The sequence below is a fragment of the Hoplias malabaricus genome, chromosome Y, assembly GCF_029633855.1.
Source record: "Hoplias malabaricus isolate fHopMal1 chromosome Y, fHopMal1.hap1, whole genome shotgun sequence".
NCBI lineage: Eukaryota > Metazoa > Chordata > Actinopteri > Characiformes > Erythrinidae > Hoplias > Hoplias malabaricus.
Window position 1 is genome coordinate 9070470 of NC_089820.1, and position 17143 is coordinate 9087612.

At 37.5% G+C, this 17143-nt stretch overlaps 1 protein-coding gene and 2 pseudogenes across 1 annotated transcript; all 3 read left to right on the forward strand.

Annotated features, from left to right (window-relative positions):
- LOC136677908 (uncharacterized) overlaps positions 1 to 17143 on the forward strand; it is a 256856-nt pseudogene that overhangs the window by 134006 nt on the left and 105707 nt on the right.
- LOC136677800 (FYN-binding protein 1-like) lies at positions 1723 to 14960 on the forward strand. Its single transcript, XM_066655450.1, has 18 exons — positions 1723 to 1734; positions 2598 to 3492; positions 3862 to 3949; positions 4078 to 4133; positions 4418 to 4437; positions 4538 to 4587; positions 5133 to 5301; positions 5431 to 5590; positions 8192 to 8294; positions 8509 to 8519; positions 8698 to 8761; positions 9065 to 9120; positions 9558 to 9606; positions 11308 to 11395; positions 11734 to 11896; positions 14483 to 14513; positions 14720 to 14751; positions 14839 to 14960. The coding sequence occupies exons 1-18, from the start codon at positions 1723 to 1725 to the stop codon at positions 14859 to 14861; spliced, it is 2070 nt and encodes a 689-aa protein (XP_066511547.1). The 3' UTR covers positions 14862 to 14960.
- On the forward strand, positions 9798 to 9974 carry LOC136679847 (U2 spliceosomal RNA; annotated as a pseudogene).

Sequence of the window (17143 nt, forward strand, 5' to 3'; positions counted from 1 at the left end):
AAATGTATTTGTAAACAGTACACAGCTCCCAGACCATACCCTCATGTGATGCTCTCAAAGGTAGGGAATGAGGGTGTGTTCCCTTCCCTGCCAAACCACAAAATCTTTGTGGGATTTAATGAAAGATGATGGTAGATGAAGGCCTGTTGAACAGTAGTGCAAATGAGTAAAAGAATAACCAGCTGCATAGGTGATGTCACTGATGTGTATATATAACACTGTGAGTTCTGAGGAATGCCTTCAATAACAGGAAGGATGTGAGAGGGATAATGATTCAGTTTTACATGATGTATTCTCTGAGACAAATAATTTAAAAGACAAGCCAAAGAAAACCCCAACACTGCTCAGCTAGTTTAATGAAGTGGAATGATCATATGTTATTGAGGATAATATTGTGCCCATATATACCTGTGAATTTTGGCATAGATGATTCTAAGTTGGTAATTTCAATGTTAGCAATTGTGAACAGAATTAATCAAAAGCATTATAAAATTTGCAAAGATCTCCAGTCTGTTTGTGTGCTGGAAACAGATCTAATGTGTTTAAGAAGCCAATAAACAGCCAGTAAACTGTTAAAAAATAGACAATGGGACTCAGTCCAAAATGCTAGGATTCTCTTTCTGTTCACAGCAGAGAAACAGCACTTGGTAGTGTGTAGACAGAATGGCGAGCCCTCCAAATTTTGAAAATCATGAAAAGATATGAGAGGGCTTACAGCATGAAATTAAACACAGACTGAGAGTGCTACAACATGAAACAACTTGAGTTACAAGTGTTTTTCTGTGGTAACTCAAACAGAAAATAAAAACTTACAGTTTATCCCTCAAACATACCCTTTCATTGTAAAAGATGCTGAGCTTCTGAGCATAAACGAAACAGAGAACATTATTCACATTATATGTTACACAAAAATGCTTTAAAATTTATTTGTACACACAATAAGGGTCTAGGGCTGTACACAGCTGTCCAAAGATGTTAGATAGAGTGGATAATACAGAAGACCTTTATATTTCATTTGAAATGTCTTGTGCACCATCATCATTGTCCTGTTAGAGACAGGAATAATGAAGAAGTTTATTTTCTTTTTAAGTGAGTAACTGTAATGTGTTACTTTTATTTTCATTCCAAAAAGTGGCTACAGTTACATTACCGTAATACATGACTTTGAACTTGATACTCTTTATGGCAGTATCTGTCTCTATTTTTCTGAGAATACATAAATACTGGGTATATATATATATATATATATATATATATATATAAAACCCCAGAGAACATGTGTCCACTGTTTTGCACCCTAAGGATAGGGAAGTATGCACCCCTCTGGCAGACTGTTGACCTTATGCATGGTGATTTTAGGATCATGTGCAGCTAGTTCTTCTTACTATCTCATGCTCTAATAAAGAAAGGATTAACTATTACATGACTGTAAAATGAATGAATATGTTTAGTGTTGAGCACTGCGTGTTAAAAGAAGATCTAAAGAGTTTTACGGGTTAAGTGTTAAGTTTTTTCACGCCCAAAGAGGTGATAAGTTTGTTAAAGTGTAAATACTGACATGTGGTTTCAGTCAGCGGTTGAAAATGCACACGATCTCCCTCTCACACACAAGCCCACACGCACACAATCTGTAAACCCACCATTTTCCAACATTATATACACTTCATCTTTTTCCATTCTAATATAAACTAGCTAAAAGTGTTAGTGTATGATTATTGCACGATGACTGAACCAGTAGAAATGGTCCAGAATGCTGTGTAATAAAGACTTATATTAATCTATGATAAAGATGCATTTATTCTTCCTGTTACTAAAGGAATATTTTAGTTTTTATTTAACGGCAGCAGCGTTTTCAGACGAGGCTTCACTAAATAAATGCTACTCACTTTTTGTGTTTTTTATTTGTAAAAAAATAACAGTATTTTCCACACACAGGGTTTGTCTTTTAGGTCTGAATTTATTCTTTGTTCTCGACGTTTAATTAACCCCTTAACTATGTCACAATTTTGAATCAACCTCTAAACCAAGTTCTGATCCTTAATCTATGCTCAAACATTTTTTTATCCTTAATCACCCTATAAAACTATATAGTCCTGATGTGTGTTGGTGTGTATTTCAGACCCTGGAGGGTGCTCGCATTTATATTCACTCTGTAAAGTCTCACTTTTTGTTCTGAGTTTAGTTTTAATTCTTATTCAACCTATAAACCTTGTCCTAATGTATATTTTTAATTTATTTTAGGATCTGGAAGGTTCTCACAGTATCTAAGTTTAGTATTCATATTTAATATTTAAAGTATTTATACCTTAAAATAATGGCTACACAATCATTGTGATGATTTACTGACCTGTAGTAGGGAGAATAGAGCCTCTGTCACTGTTACTCCAGACTCAGCACTGCAGAAACTGTGCTATGTAACATTTGGAGGAGGGTAGGAATCCACCGCTGCCTCCCAATTCCTCCTTAATTTAAGGACAGTGCTGTAAAAGTGAATTACACTCGGCGACTGTAGGGGAGCCCAGGATCAAAAGTACCATATCTTACTTAGTGTTCCTCTAACTGACCCCTAAACCAAACCCTGTGTGTGTGTTTTTCAGGCTCTAGAGGGCACTCACTGTAATTCCCAAAAAGTGAAGCGTGGATTTATTGCCAACTCATTGGCACCCCCTCTTCCAGACAAACCCCAGGTGGCGAGAAAACCCTTTCCCTCCTCCCAGAACCCCTCCCTTCAATCTCCTTTGTACTCCTGTCATCGGCCCAAGCCCAGGGCACACCCTCCAAAGCCAAGCATCGCTGCCGTTTCCATGGAGAAGAGGTTTAGACCTCCTGCCCCAGTGGGAAAGTTACCTGGTCCTGTTCCTCTTGCCAATAAACCAGCTGTCACTTCTGTGGCTGCTCTGAAGGAGGCACTAGAGAAGGGTGGGCAAGATGAGGTTAAAGTACCACGGCCTTCACTGTCCCTCACCCCAAAACCTCCAGTGGGCAAGATCCTCCCAGATGGAGATAAACAGCCAAAGTTTACCAGCACACTTTCTCCAAAACCCCCACCCATCTGGAAAAAACCGCCAACTGGTCTAAATGAATCAGAGCCGTCAATTGAAGCCCCTACCCAAAGCCCCTTCAACAATGAGGTAGGCCATGCCAACAACAAAACAAACCCCATCCAAATTACTCCAGGCCTGCTGCATAAGAAACCATTACTGGACAGGCAGAACAATTCAGAACCTCTGAAATTTGCCTTCAACCAAAACTCCGCTCACAGCAACACAAGCCCCACCCACAATGCTGCAGGCCAGTTTCCATTCCAGAAGAAGCTGCTAAGAGAAGTATCCAACCCCAAAATTTTAGGTCACACTGCTTTAAGCACCACCCACAATGAAACAGACCCATCACAGCCAAAGCAGAAGCCTTTGCCCAGCATGGTGTCTTTGGGGATGTGTCCAGCAAAGCCCAGGAGACCACCTTACATTGACCTACAAATATTCTGTCAAGGTGAGGTCAAAACCTTAAATCAAATGTCTTTAAAGCCTTTAAACTTCATCCTGACTCTCTACTGATCCCTGAACCTAGTGTTAAAAAAAGCCTATCCTGACTTTACACAACTCCTAAACCCTTAAACAACTTTAATCCCAGTCCTGATTCTCCTCTAATACACTCTTGATCCAGCACTAAAACTCATAAAACACTCACAATCTTAATCCTGATTTATAAAACTCTAAAGCTTATAAACCTCATAAATGTCTCCTAAACCTAAACCTGACACCTTAAACCATCCTTAGTCAACCCTAACCCAAGTACTACATCAGTCTTAAACCTGTGCCTAGCCACTGTTCTCTCTAAATCTGTTGTTCTGTGTGTAAGATCCTTCAGGTTTTCCTGGTTTCAGTTCTGATAATGGGTTTCCTCCTCCTCCTCCTCCAGACGTCCCAGAGGTTCGACCACTCCCACTGTGAGTGAACCATGGAGAACCAGTCACACTCACTATAAAGAGCAGTAAAATTTTTATAAACCTCTTTACAATTTATCGTTCATATGCTGTGTTTTTTGTTTGTTTGTGTTTGTGTTGATTGTTTACAGGAGGGAGGTTGAAGAGGAGAGTTATGATGATGTGAACATAGCGCAGTCTAAAACAGGTGTATATCAGTCTTAATAATCACTGAACAAGGCATGCTTTACACACACACACACACACACACACACACACACACATACAGAATGATTCTAGCCAATGGGGGTGTCTGGTTGGGTAAATAATTAGCAATTAGTGTTCTGCTTAGAAATACTTTATTAATATGCTATTACTATGACATGCAATCAAAAATGCATGGTTTTGTATAATGTGATATAACACATTTAAATGCATTGTGATTGCAGAAACATTTAAATGTTTTTTTTTTTATTTCCCTTTTTCCTTCAGGCCAAAACAGTGAGTTTGAGGTAAAAATAAAGACATCTACATATTCCAGTCTGATATCTGTACACAGTGTTGATGTTGAACTTTACAATATTGTGTGTGTGTGTGTTTCTGATTTATTAGGATGAGGTTAATAACGACTCGGAGACATATGATGATATTGACAATAAATGGTGAGAGTTTGCCTAGAAAAAAAACATAAATGAAATAGCTCATACCATGAAAAAACCCTTTAAAAATAAAATTGTAGCCATATGTTCACATCACTAAACATTCAAAACACACTCCATACACCCACTGCATGGAAACAAATCTGCACAATCAGCACAAAGAAATACCTCCAAGCCAGTGTGATATAATAAAATGAGTATAAATATACAGTAGATAAAAAAGATATAGATATAATTATCCAAGTAATTAGAGACAATTACACACACCCACAATTGCATGGAGAGGTTGGCTGAGGTAAAATATAGTTGCCCTTTCATTGATTAACCTCTTCATTGAGATAGCATATCTAGGTTATTTTCATAGAAAAAAAAATCTTCTGAGGCCAAAAACCTCAGATATATAAGATATAACTACACCTTTTCTCCTGAGTTTTTTTTTAAACAAACCTGATTTGAATGACAGCATATTTTATTTTGCTCATTGAAAGCTGACAAGTGAAGAATGTGTTAATCCACCTTTTTAAACTCTCCTGACCTTTCCTTACCAGGCCAGATGTGGAAAATGAGAAATCGAACGAAATAAAAGACACCAACAAGACAAAGAACAAAGACTCAAAAAAGCTGAAGAAAAAGATGGAGAAGGAGAAAGCAGAGAGAGAAAAGAAAGAGAAGAAGGAGATGGAGAAGAGGGAACAAGAGGCCAGGAAAAAGTTTAAGGTGAGGTGTACTTGTCTGTAAAGGTCTATACTTAGAGTTTTCTATAAAGCTCGTTCTTTAAACAACATTAAATGATTTAATGTTTTTGATTTTTCTGCTCACTGTGTGTGTGTTTGTGTGGTTGTATAGCTCAAGGGTTCAGTGGAGGTGTTATTAAAGGGGACAGTGAGAGTGGATTGTAAAGGCAGTAAAACTGATCTGGAGTTGGAGAGGGGAGAGAAAGTGGAGATTGTTCGCACGACTGCAAACCCTGCTGGACTATGGCTTGCCAGAAACAGCCGAGGATACTGTGAGTTACCATGGAAACCAATAACACATGCACAATAAAAGTCTTGAAATAAAAGCTTAGAAGGTCATGAAAATATTGGGTTAATCTTAAATGCAATTCTTGGGGGAAAAATACTTAGGTAAATAGTATCAATCATGTTCTTACGTTTTCTTAGGACACTTCACTGATTTCTATGTAGAGCGTTTGGAATATCGTCTTTTATTCTGCATTTTACAGCTTATTATACACTACACTGTAATAAAAATGTGGAATTTTACAGTAGATAATAGAGTATTTCAAACAATCTGTTTTTGATATGAAGACTTTTGTGGACTTCTGTGGATTTTATAAAGACTGCAGACACAGCTGGGGGGTGGGGGGGGGTGTTGTGATGTGATGTGATATAAAAATTTTCAGGTGAAGTAATTACCGCACTTAACCAAGACCTGCTTACTTTTGTCTCATATTCTATTTTAATTCTCCAAGCTGTTGCTCTAATATGACTTCACCAGTTGTATTATACTTTATTTGCACCAGCTGGAAGACATGATATTTTGGTCCACATGCAACACAAACACATTTGAATTTCTTTAACATATGCATTTCTGTGAAATAGGACTATTTATCTGGAGTCAAAAATATGTGACTCATATTCCTGAGCCAGATCTTTTGAAGTGTTCCTTTAAATGTCTTTGACATTTGATTGAACTGATTCAGTTTTAATTATTTACATTTTTGCGAATAGGTTTTACCTAAGGCCTTAGGTTAAGCATAGTTGTCTATTATTGCCCTCAATCTCGACAAGGCTCCAAACAATGACCACTGTCTTGTATCTTAAATACTCTGTGGGTGTATCCTGTTTTATTTTCAGAGTGATTCGAGAATATCTCCGGTGAGAAATTATTTGCACATTTATCTCACACTCTTAAAAAAAATGGATTAATCTGAGCTGGCTGACTCATAGCATGACATTTTAAGGAAAGGGTTTTCTGCCCTTGTTTTTTACACTGTAAAGAGAAGTTTGCTCTCGAGTTGTACATCACCTGAACTGACCACAGATTAGTTCAGTGTTTTTGCTGATTGATAAGAGTGTCAGCTGCGGTGGGAAAATATGATGTAATATAATTGGTTAATGTTGGTTTTCACACCCACAATCTATTTTGTGTATCATCATGCGTCATTGAGCTTTTAACATGTAGAAAATTTCACTACAATTTTAGTCAAGGTTATGAAGAAGCAAGACTTTTTGTATTTTATATGAAATGGCACAATAAATTGTATTTAATAATTACTAGGAAATTAATCAGCAAGAAAAAAGATTCAATGCAGTTTATCTTTGATGTTAGCTGGTTAGCACAGAAACAAGTGTTACCACACTAAACCTGAGTGAAATATTATTGTGGATTAACATTAAACTGCTTCAGTTACATTGCTTAGTGTATGAAAGCTTATTTATAATGAAATTAATTTAAAATCTGCTTTAGAGCTGTTCTGTTGTGCAAATACTAGATTATTTTTAAAATGTAAAAATGCGAACTTGTGTGCATTGAGTTAATATGCACTTAGTTATTTATAATAATTTCATATTTTTGTAATTTGATTGCAATGCAAAATCAAAAATAGACATTAATTGTAGTTCAGCTATTTAAACGGATATATTTAGAGGATAAACTACTGATCTTTTACAGTCTAAGACAAGTTTGTAACAGTTGCTAGAAAATATATATATATTTTTTTTTCTTGGAAATGTTCTTATAAGAAAAGTAGGGCTGGGCAATTAATCGAAATCGACATTCACAATTTTAATCGACTTCATCTTGTCTATATTGGTGGCTTTTTACTGTTTATTTATTTATTTTTAATTTATTTTATTCTGTTATGTCCGCACTGTGTGTTCATGTACTGTCCCTTTTAAAACCACACCACCAAGCTGTAGTCACATGATTCTGCCCCTATCTGCCACGTGGAAGCAACCTAGAGAACGACGAAGTGACTCGAGCAGCTAGTACCAAAAAAAAGCACAGTGTCTGTGGTTTTGACATGCTGTGTTTTGACTATAATTAAGAAGACACTGAAAAAAAAGAAGTCAAAAGTAAATGCTGAGAATAAAATACTTTCAGTGACCAAAGCACACACCAAATATATCCAGTGCTCTAAAACAAGGGAGAAACAAGCTCCCAGCAACATTAGAAAAAAATATCCCATATTTAATACTGGAGAATATTTACAGTACAAGCCTCGTCACTGAACTATGAGGATCAAAAATACAAGAACAAAATAATCGTTCATTGATCGTAATCATGGTAAAATATACAGTTAATTAAGATATTGATTTGCACTCTTATCGCCCAGCACTAGAGAAAAGTTGGAAATAAAACTGGGAACATTTTTGTAAAGAATTATTTGTTATATTAAGGTTTTTCCAGAAGTTAAGAAAAAGCACACCAAGAAGATTTTTTTTGTGAATCCAGTGCCAGACGCTTCACTACGTCTAAATATATATAGGATGCAACTAGATGTCCAAGCCCTGCCTTTTGTCTTCTCACGTTGCTTTAATAAATCCCACATCTTTTCAGTGTTATTCATTACTGTGTGTGTGTGTGTGTGTGTGTGTGTGTGTAGATGGCTATGTAAAATCTGATGTGGTGGACACTGAGGGTAATGGACAGGAGCCAATTACACTGGATGTTTATGATGATGTTGGAGCATCAGAGCAGTCCAGCAGGTAAAAACACTCCATCACTATAGCTTCTTGTATAATCCATTAACAATGCCAATTACCTATTACAGACTCCACCCACTAATAATCTTACTCATGTACAGAAGAGAAACAGTATAAATGCAGCTCATATCCAAATACACTACATTTAAACTAATGTGCAATAAGCTTGTTTATTCACAGTTAAACTAATGAAAATTTATTGTGTTTCTCGTTTCAGTTTAAATAAAGGTAAGATCACCATTTCTTTATTTTCTTGAAGCAATTAGCATGTTGTTCTACTTTAATAATACTCAATGTTAGATTAGATTAGATTGTCTAGATGCAGTGCGTCTTTGTTCAGCTTTCAGCTGTTAATGTTTTTGTGTGTATTAAGGATTTTTGCCTCTGATCTCTAATTTCCTCTTAGTTCCAGAGATTGAGGAGGGTGACGATATTTATGACTGTGTGGAAGATGGAACTTCTGACACTTTGTAAAATTTTATAAACACTTCACACTTTTAGTAAACATTGATTTATTTGAATTGTTTAAATTGTTTACATTAAATTAACTGAGTTTGGTGATAAATCATCAGTAAGTTCTATATAGCTGTTCAAGCCTAAAACTAAAATATTTTTCATTTTATTGAAGTTTTCTGTAGCATTACTTCCCTCATTTCAATTAAATTCTATTTCACTGAATTTAAGATTTATAGTGTATTACACATAATATAACAATATACATAATTGAGGACTCCTGACACCAACCCTGACCAATAGTTTGTTTGTGTTTACAGTTTTCCTCCCCCTCCTCCTTCACTTTTTCCTCCTCCTCCTCCTGATGCCAATGGAGGTGAGAGTTCCTATTTCATTCATTCATTCATTCATTATCTGTAACCGCTTATCCAGTTCAGGGTCGCGGTGGGCCCAGAGCCTACCTGGAATCATTGGGCGCAAGGTGGAAACACACACTGGAGGGGGCGCCAGTCCTTCAGAGGGCAACACACACACACTCACACATGCACTCACACCTATGGACACTTTTGAGTTGCCAAGCCAACATGTACAATGTGTTTTTGGACCGTGGGAGGAAACCGGAGCACCCGGAGGTAACCCACGTGGACACGGGGAGAACACACCAACTCCTCACAGAACCAGGCACTCAAACCCACAACCCCAGAATCCTGGAGCTGTGTGATTGCGAAACTACCTGCTTCCTTGTTTATCCTAAACATGTCATCCCCTCTCTCTCTCTCTCTCTCTCTCTCTCTCTCTCTCTCTCTCTCTCAGCTATCGATGAAGAAACCTATGATGAGGCCATTTCGACTGGTGTACCCAGGTCAGTTATTATCAGAAATGATAATAATAATAAATAATAATAAAAATGGTCTCGTTATATTTTTGTAGATCATACCTATCAGCATAATGTTGTTAAATTATTGACAGTAGTAAATACATTCTGATGAAGCCTACATTATTAACTCATACACTGCCTGGCCAAAAAAAAAAACAAGTCAGAGCTGCCATTTGATATTTATCTGCTTTTGTCTAAGATCAAGGGCAGTATTTGTTCTTATCAGTTTATTATGTGATACTTCCTCTATAAAAGGACGATATTACATACATCTGTAATGCAGGGACATGGAAGAAGGGCTTGCACCATCCACTATAATGTATTGCAGCAATTCTTGGAACAATGCACCTCCTCTGTGGGATCAGCTGTGGCCTAATTATTAGGGAAGTGGACTTGGGACTGAAGGGTTGGCGGTTTGATCCCCACAACCGACCGGAACATCCATGGCTGAAGTGCCCTTGAGCAAGGCACCTAATCCTTCCTGGGAGCTGAGGGTGGTCCTATGGTCATGTAAAATATATTACTACTTAATCACACAAGGTTAAATTATTGGCTTGCATCAAGCAAAGAAAGCAATTAAGGAGAGTGTTGAAATTACTGGGAACTTGGTTTAATAATAGTCCAGTGCAAAAGGAAAACTGGAAAGAATGAGATAATTAAGGCACATGAGTCAGACATAAACAAGAGAAATTAACAAGTTATCGCTGATGGTGATGTTTAAATTGTCATCCAGTCCCATCCATTCCCATTATTTAAAAATTAAATGAATGAGTTTAACCATGTCAGTAACATACGCCTCTGTGTTTCTACTTTTCTTCCTTCTCTTTAGTACTTTGTGAAGTCAGATCCTCAAAAAATCAGTAGGAGAACTCACAGCTATGTTTAATAGTGAAAGTAAATGTGTGATGAGATGTAACAAAAACTCGCACAATTAGGGCTTTGGCAGCAAGAAAGCAACATGTTAGTGAGGTTAATCAGGACAAAAGGCTGTAGCTTGCTAGGGCCTTATAGACTGGCTTATCTGATGAATTTGATCAGAAGTGAACTGCATGTGACAATGCATCCATCATACACAGTGTCCACTGTACAAGACTCTGTTATGATCTGGGGTCATTCCAGTTTGTCAGATCTCAGCAGCCCACTGTAGCAGGAAAAAGTTGTCCGCTGAGGACCTGAATGTACTGAATGACCTGTTTATCCCCTCAATGGCTTTTTACTTACAAAATGCTCAAGTTGTGAAGGTATGGCTCTGGGATCATGAGGCATTATTTTCATACATAAACCATCACTACAGAGTTCTTACCTTAGTCAGTCCCACTGAAAGTCTTTGTAATGCACTGGGGGAGATTTGATGGAGCGGTTCAACTTTCTCATCATTAAAAAAAGAGCAATAAATTCAACTCTGGGCAGAGATAAAAGTTGTCCTGTTGCATTAGACTTTTAAAACAATGTCATCATAAATTTGTACAGTAATCAAAGTCAGTGAGTGACATTTTTCTTTGGCCAGGCACTGTATAAGTATTTAACAGTTGATATGAGTAAGTTTTACATTTTTTATGAGCTCAGCAATGGATGTAATATTTTATGATCTTCTACAACATCCTACTCTCAATACGGAGGGTCTCCTATGTCTTTTCTATGTCTTGATTTCTTATAGTGGATCATTTCATTTCTCTCTGCGTTCAGTGTTCCACAGGTGAAGACTGATGAAATGGACCCAAAGAAAAAGAAGAGGTTTGAGAAAGAGGAGAAGGAGTTTCGCAAAAAGTTCAAGGTGAGACATAAGCAGAGAGAGTATGAGCAACAGACATGACTGAGACACTAGGTACTGCTAGTGAGGGTCAAGCTGATGATGACAATGATAGCAATTATGTATATACTGATGATGTTGATGATGTGATTGATTATAATGGTGATGATGGGGAGGATGATGATGATGGTATTCAATAATGATGATGATATTGATGTTAACGGTGACTCATTATCTTGATGATGATGATGTTTTCCTCCTGCAATATGATCAGATGATGATCTGATCTGTTTATTGGTGATGAAGATAATGATACATATATAGCTGATGATGAAGATGATGATCATGTTCTCTTCCTACAGTATGATCAGGAGATACGTGTTCTCTTTGTGACAAATGTTCTTCCGGTTCTGGTCTGCAAGAAGTTTGGCAATAAAGATCTGGTTGTGAAACCTGGTGATGCCATCAGTGTAATATCCAGTCCAAAAGATGGAAAAGTCATCGGCAGAAACAGCGACGGAAAATGTCAGTCTCACACACAAAACAGTGATATCATTATTATGCTCAAAAATTAACACCACAGTAAAAATACTGCTATAACTAGTCTTAACACTACTATAAACAAATCACACACAACGCTGCATACATTGTCATAATCACACTTTTATAAAAGCAGACAATAGACAACACTATTACATATATTCATAAACACATATAATAAAACATATATGATTTAAACAAGCCAACAGTGTTCTTTTTATGAAATGCAACACATTTTTTTTACTTACAAAAGTATGATGAAAATACAAATTTAAATAAGATTTCCTATGTTTAACTGACCAGCTTGACTGTTAATTCATTCATTCATTGTAACCACACTGGGCACAAGGCAGGAACACACACTGGAGGGGGTGCCATGCCTTCACAGTGAGACACACACTCACACATTCACACCTATGGACACTTTTTTGAGTCACCAATCCACCCACCAATGTGTGTTTTTGGACCGTGGGAGGAAACCCACGGATCAACAGTTCATGGATGTTGTTGAATCTCACACTCTGTGTATAAAAAGTCACACTATTATAGCCCATGCAAAAAGAGGCCTAGAATTTTCCTGCTGAAATAGCTATGGACTTTCAAAGAAAAATTCCAATTTATTCCTCTTGAAGATTACAGTATACTCCTGCACATTAATGGTACCTTCACTAATATTCAAGTCACCATGGACACTGGTGCCACTTACCATGACAGATTGTTCCTTTTGCACCTGTCGGATGGTCTGTTTTGTCTTTGGTGCAGAGAATCTGACATCTGTAGATATCAAGCAGACACTATGACTTTTCTGATCACAGAACATACTTCCACTGTTTTTAGACCATCTGAAATGGGTTTGGGCAAAGAAAATACTTTTGAGCCGTTTCACGTTGTATTGTCACAGTAGAAAGAAGCAACAGGGCATGGGTTAAGTTCGGAGAAACAGAACTTTTATTAAAGGAAATCACAGACTAAATATAGACGCAAACGGTAACTAAATGTGAAAAGGGAAGGAAACACAACTAAACATATCCTGAAGACCACAAAGACAATCCTAAAGAAAACAAAGTAAATGGACAGACACATTAACAGAGAAAACAGAATAAACAGGAACACAATGTAAGTTAATACTTAGAGAAATTAAATAAAATTATTTGTCATTGTATATCGACCGGTAGCCATCCCCGGCTCCCAGGAAGCAGTTGTGGGTTTGGTACCTTGCTTAAGGGCACCTCAGCTGTGGACTAAGGAAGGAAGACTTCTCTCCCAATTTTCTTGCAAGTCGAGGGAATTGAATCAATGACCATTCTTTCCAAAATCCTCTTCTCTAGGAAAAAACAATGAGCATAAAAGAGATAAAACAGAACAACGTAAAACGGAGGTCAAGCACATTCAGCATAGTTTCTGGCATTGCCTTATATGGATTGGGATTTCTTCAAATTCCAGGAATATTTTCCACAGTAATGTGAATGGTAAATGGTGTTGCATTGAGAAATGTTCTTTTTTTGAGTCCCCTGTCAAAAGTTTGGCACAAAGTAGCCATGAGCCCACTGTGTTTGCAGAGACTAAGCCCTTGGTAGATGGCCTTTTTTTAATCCTTATATTCACCTGCTCATAGTGGAATGTTTCAGAAAGGTTTAAAATAAATATTCTATATATATATTTTTACTCTTATATTGCTTCTGTCCCAATGTTTTTGGAGTGTCTTTTTATATTTACAAAATACAATTAAGTAGTTCAGCCAAAACATAAAAGAACATTCCTTTGAGCAAACCCCATTTCCAGAAATGATGGGACACTTTCTAAAAATGCAGTAAGACTAAAAACAGTACTTTGTTAAATCACATGAAGTTTTATTTAACTGATAAAAGTACAAAGAAAACAATTCCTCTGTTTTCATGAACAAACTTAATTGTATTTTGTCAACACTATGAAAAAAAAACAATAGAATGTGGCACTTGCAACACACACAAAAAAAAAACCTGGAAGACTGAAAAAGTTCTAAGAGTAACACTGTTCTGGAAGGTTCCACAGTTAGCACTTTAACTGATATCAAATGAAAATAAAAAGAGAATCCACCAAAGAGCAAACACAGACTGTTGAGCTTCTCAAGACTTGTATACAAGATGGGTCTAAACATCGCCTTGCAAAACTGCAACAATTCCTATCTCCAAGACTGTGACTGTATGTGAGGAGCTTGATGTGTTCTCCCCGTGACCACGTGGGTTTCCTCCGGGTGCTCTGGTTTCCTCCCATGGTCCAAAAACACATGTTGCTATGTGGATTGGCGACTCAAAAGTGTCCGTAGGTGTGTGAGTGAATGTGTGTGTTGTTGCCCTGTGAAGGACTGGTGCCCCCTCCAGGCTGAATGAATGTCCAAAAAAGGAGTTTATAGCTTCATATAAATATGAATATACTCATTGTTCTAAATACAGTCATAAACCTATACACATTTATTTGTAGTTGTAAACTCAGTTACAAAATCATACAGACAAAGTTATAAACACAGGCATATTATAAGAGTTATAAACCCTGGTGTAATAAGTATCTCTCTCTCTCATTTTTTTTTCACAGTTGGTTATGTATCCGTCAGTAACATTGAGCAGTGAGTGTCTTGTTATTAGTTCAAATGAACAAATTCTTTTATTAGTTTACTTTTTATTCACACACCCTCACTCATGCTTTCTTTCCCTATTTCTCTCCCCTTCATCTATTCCTCTATCCCTCTTCCTCTTGCTATCTTTCCTACCTCCTATCTCTCTCTGCCTCTCTCCTCTCTCCCTATCCCTTTCTTCTCTTTCTCTCTCTCAGGGATTCTGATATATATGATGATGTGGGAGAAGGTATGTATTACATTATAAGCATTTATACTATATACTGCATGTACTGTTGTGTGATTTATTCATCCCATGTTTATTTGTTTGTTTTAGACTGTGTCTATGACAACGACTGAGATGATGATCGTGATGTATTTCTGATGAGATGTTTAAAGCAAAATCTTTGCACAGCCTGAGAATGTTTAAGTTTATTTAATATCATTTTTATATGCTGGACAATAATATAAATGCAACACTTTTGTACACCAAAGACCATTTTCTCTCAAATATTATTCACAAATCTGTGTTAGTGTCTAAATCTGTGTTACTTCTCCCTTCAACCTTCCAGGCTGATTAGACAGCATGATTATTGCACAGGTGTGCCTTAGGCTGGCCACAATAAAATGCTACTCTAAAATGTGCAGTTTTATTACACAGCACAGTGCCACAGATGTTGCAAGTTTTGAGGGAGTGTGCAGCTGGCATGCTGATTGCAGGAATGTCCACCACAGCTTTTGCCGATGAATTGAATATTCATTACTCTACCATTAGCCATCTCCAGGCTTTTCAGAAAATTTGGCAGTACCACCAACCAGCCTCACCACTGCAGTCCATGTGTAACTACACCAGCCCTGGACCTCCACATCCAGCATGTTCACCTCCAAGGTCGCCAGACACCCACACACCTGCTACAACAATTGGTTTGCATAACAAAAGAATATCTGCACAAACTGTCAGAAACCGTCTCAGGGAAACTCATCTGCATGCTCGTCATCCTCATTGGGGTCTCGCAAATTCTCACATTTGATGGTGTATTGCACATTGCAGAGGTGTTCTCTTCACAGATGAGTTTTCACTGTACAGGGCAGATGGCAGACTGCTTGTATGGCGTTGTGTGGGTGAGCGGTTTGCTGGTGTCAACACTGTGAATCAAGTGGCCCATGGTGGTGTTGGTGTTATGGTATGGGCAGGCAGATGTTTAGACAATGAACAGAGGTGCATTTTATTGATGGCATTTTGAATGCACAGAGACATGGTGACGAGATCCTGAGGCCCATTGTTGTGCCATTCATTCACGAACATCACCTCATATTGCAGCATGGTCTTCGCACAGATATTGAAGAGGATCCCCCCACCCCCCACAATACTATAAAAGTAAACTACACATTTTAGTGTGGCCTTTTATTGTGGCCAGCCTAAGGCACGTGTGCAATAATCATGCTGTCTAATCAGCGCCTTGATATGCCACACCTGTGAGGTGGATGGATTATCTCGGCAAAAGAGAAGCGCTCACTAACACAGATTTAGATCAATTTGTGAACAATATTTGAGAGAAAAGGGCCTTTTGTGCACATAGAAGATGTCTTAGAGCTCTGAGGTCAGCTCATTAAAAATGGGAGCAAAAACAAATGTTGCATTTATATTTTTATTCAGTATATATTTATATTTATATATATATATATGCTATGTTTTATTTTATTGTTACTGTCCTTTTATATTCCATTTTTTGGGCCTTTAAATAAAGCTTGTTTGTCAGTGTGTAAGTTTAGTATTTTCTCTCTTCCTTCTGTCTGTAAGAAATGTATTAATTTATAAAGTCTATAATGTCATATACTGTCTCCAATATAAAATTGAGTAGGGTTCTTTATATTTTATTTCATGAATATGTTTTTTTCAGTTCTGAAAATTGCATTTAACTACATTCATGTACTCATGTCATACACGTTTAGTCCATCACTGGGCTTCAGGCACTCACTCAGTCACTTACACCCTCACACATATGGACAGCCACTCCGCCTACCAATGTGTGTTTTAGACTGTGGGATAAAACCGGAGCACTCTGAGGAAATCCACACAGTCCTCTGAGGGTGGAGAACCCTGGAACTGTGTGACTGCTACACTGCCTGTGCCACTCCCTCATGCCTGTTCCCGTACAGTCATTACAACATACACACACAAACTTGGTCATAAACACAGATAGAACAGACATATAAGCACAGTCATGACAATCAAAAAGGAAACTGCCTCAGCTCTCATACTACTGGACAGGGCTAAATCTGGGTTATATCCGGCTCAAATGAGAAAGTGAAATGTGGAAAATAATCCGGCCTTATATGTAAACTACATTATTGTGTTATTACTCTGCGTGTTTAGGGTATATATGTGTTATATACACAGATCAGCCAAAACATTAAAATGATCTTACTGTCCCATCTCTCAGCTCCACTGACAAGACAGGAGCGCTTTGTATCTTCGACAATTACAGACTGTAGCTCTGTATACTTTCTTATCCCAAATTTCACCCTGTTCTTCAGCGATCAGGACCACCACAGAGAAAGTGTGATTTGGGTTGGGGATCATTCTCAGCGCTGCAGTGACACTGACATGGTGATGGTGTGTTAGTGTGTGTTATGCTGTT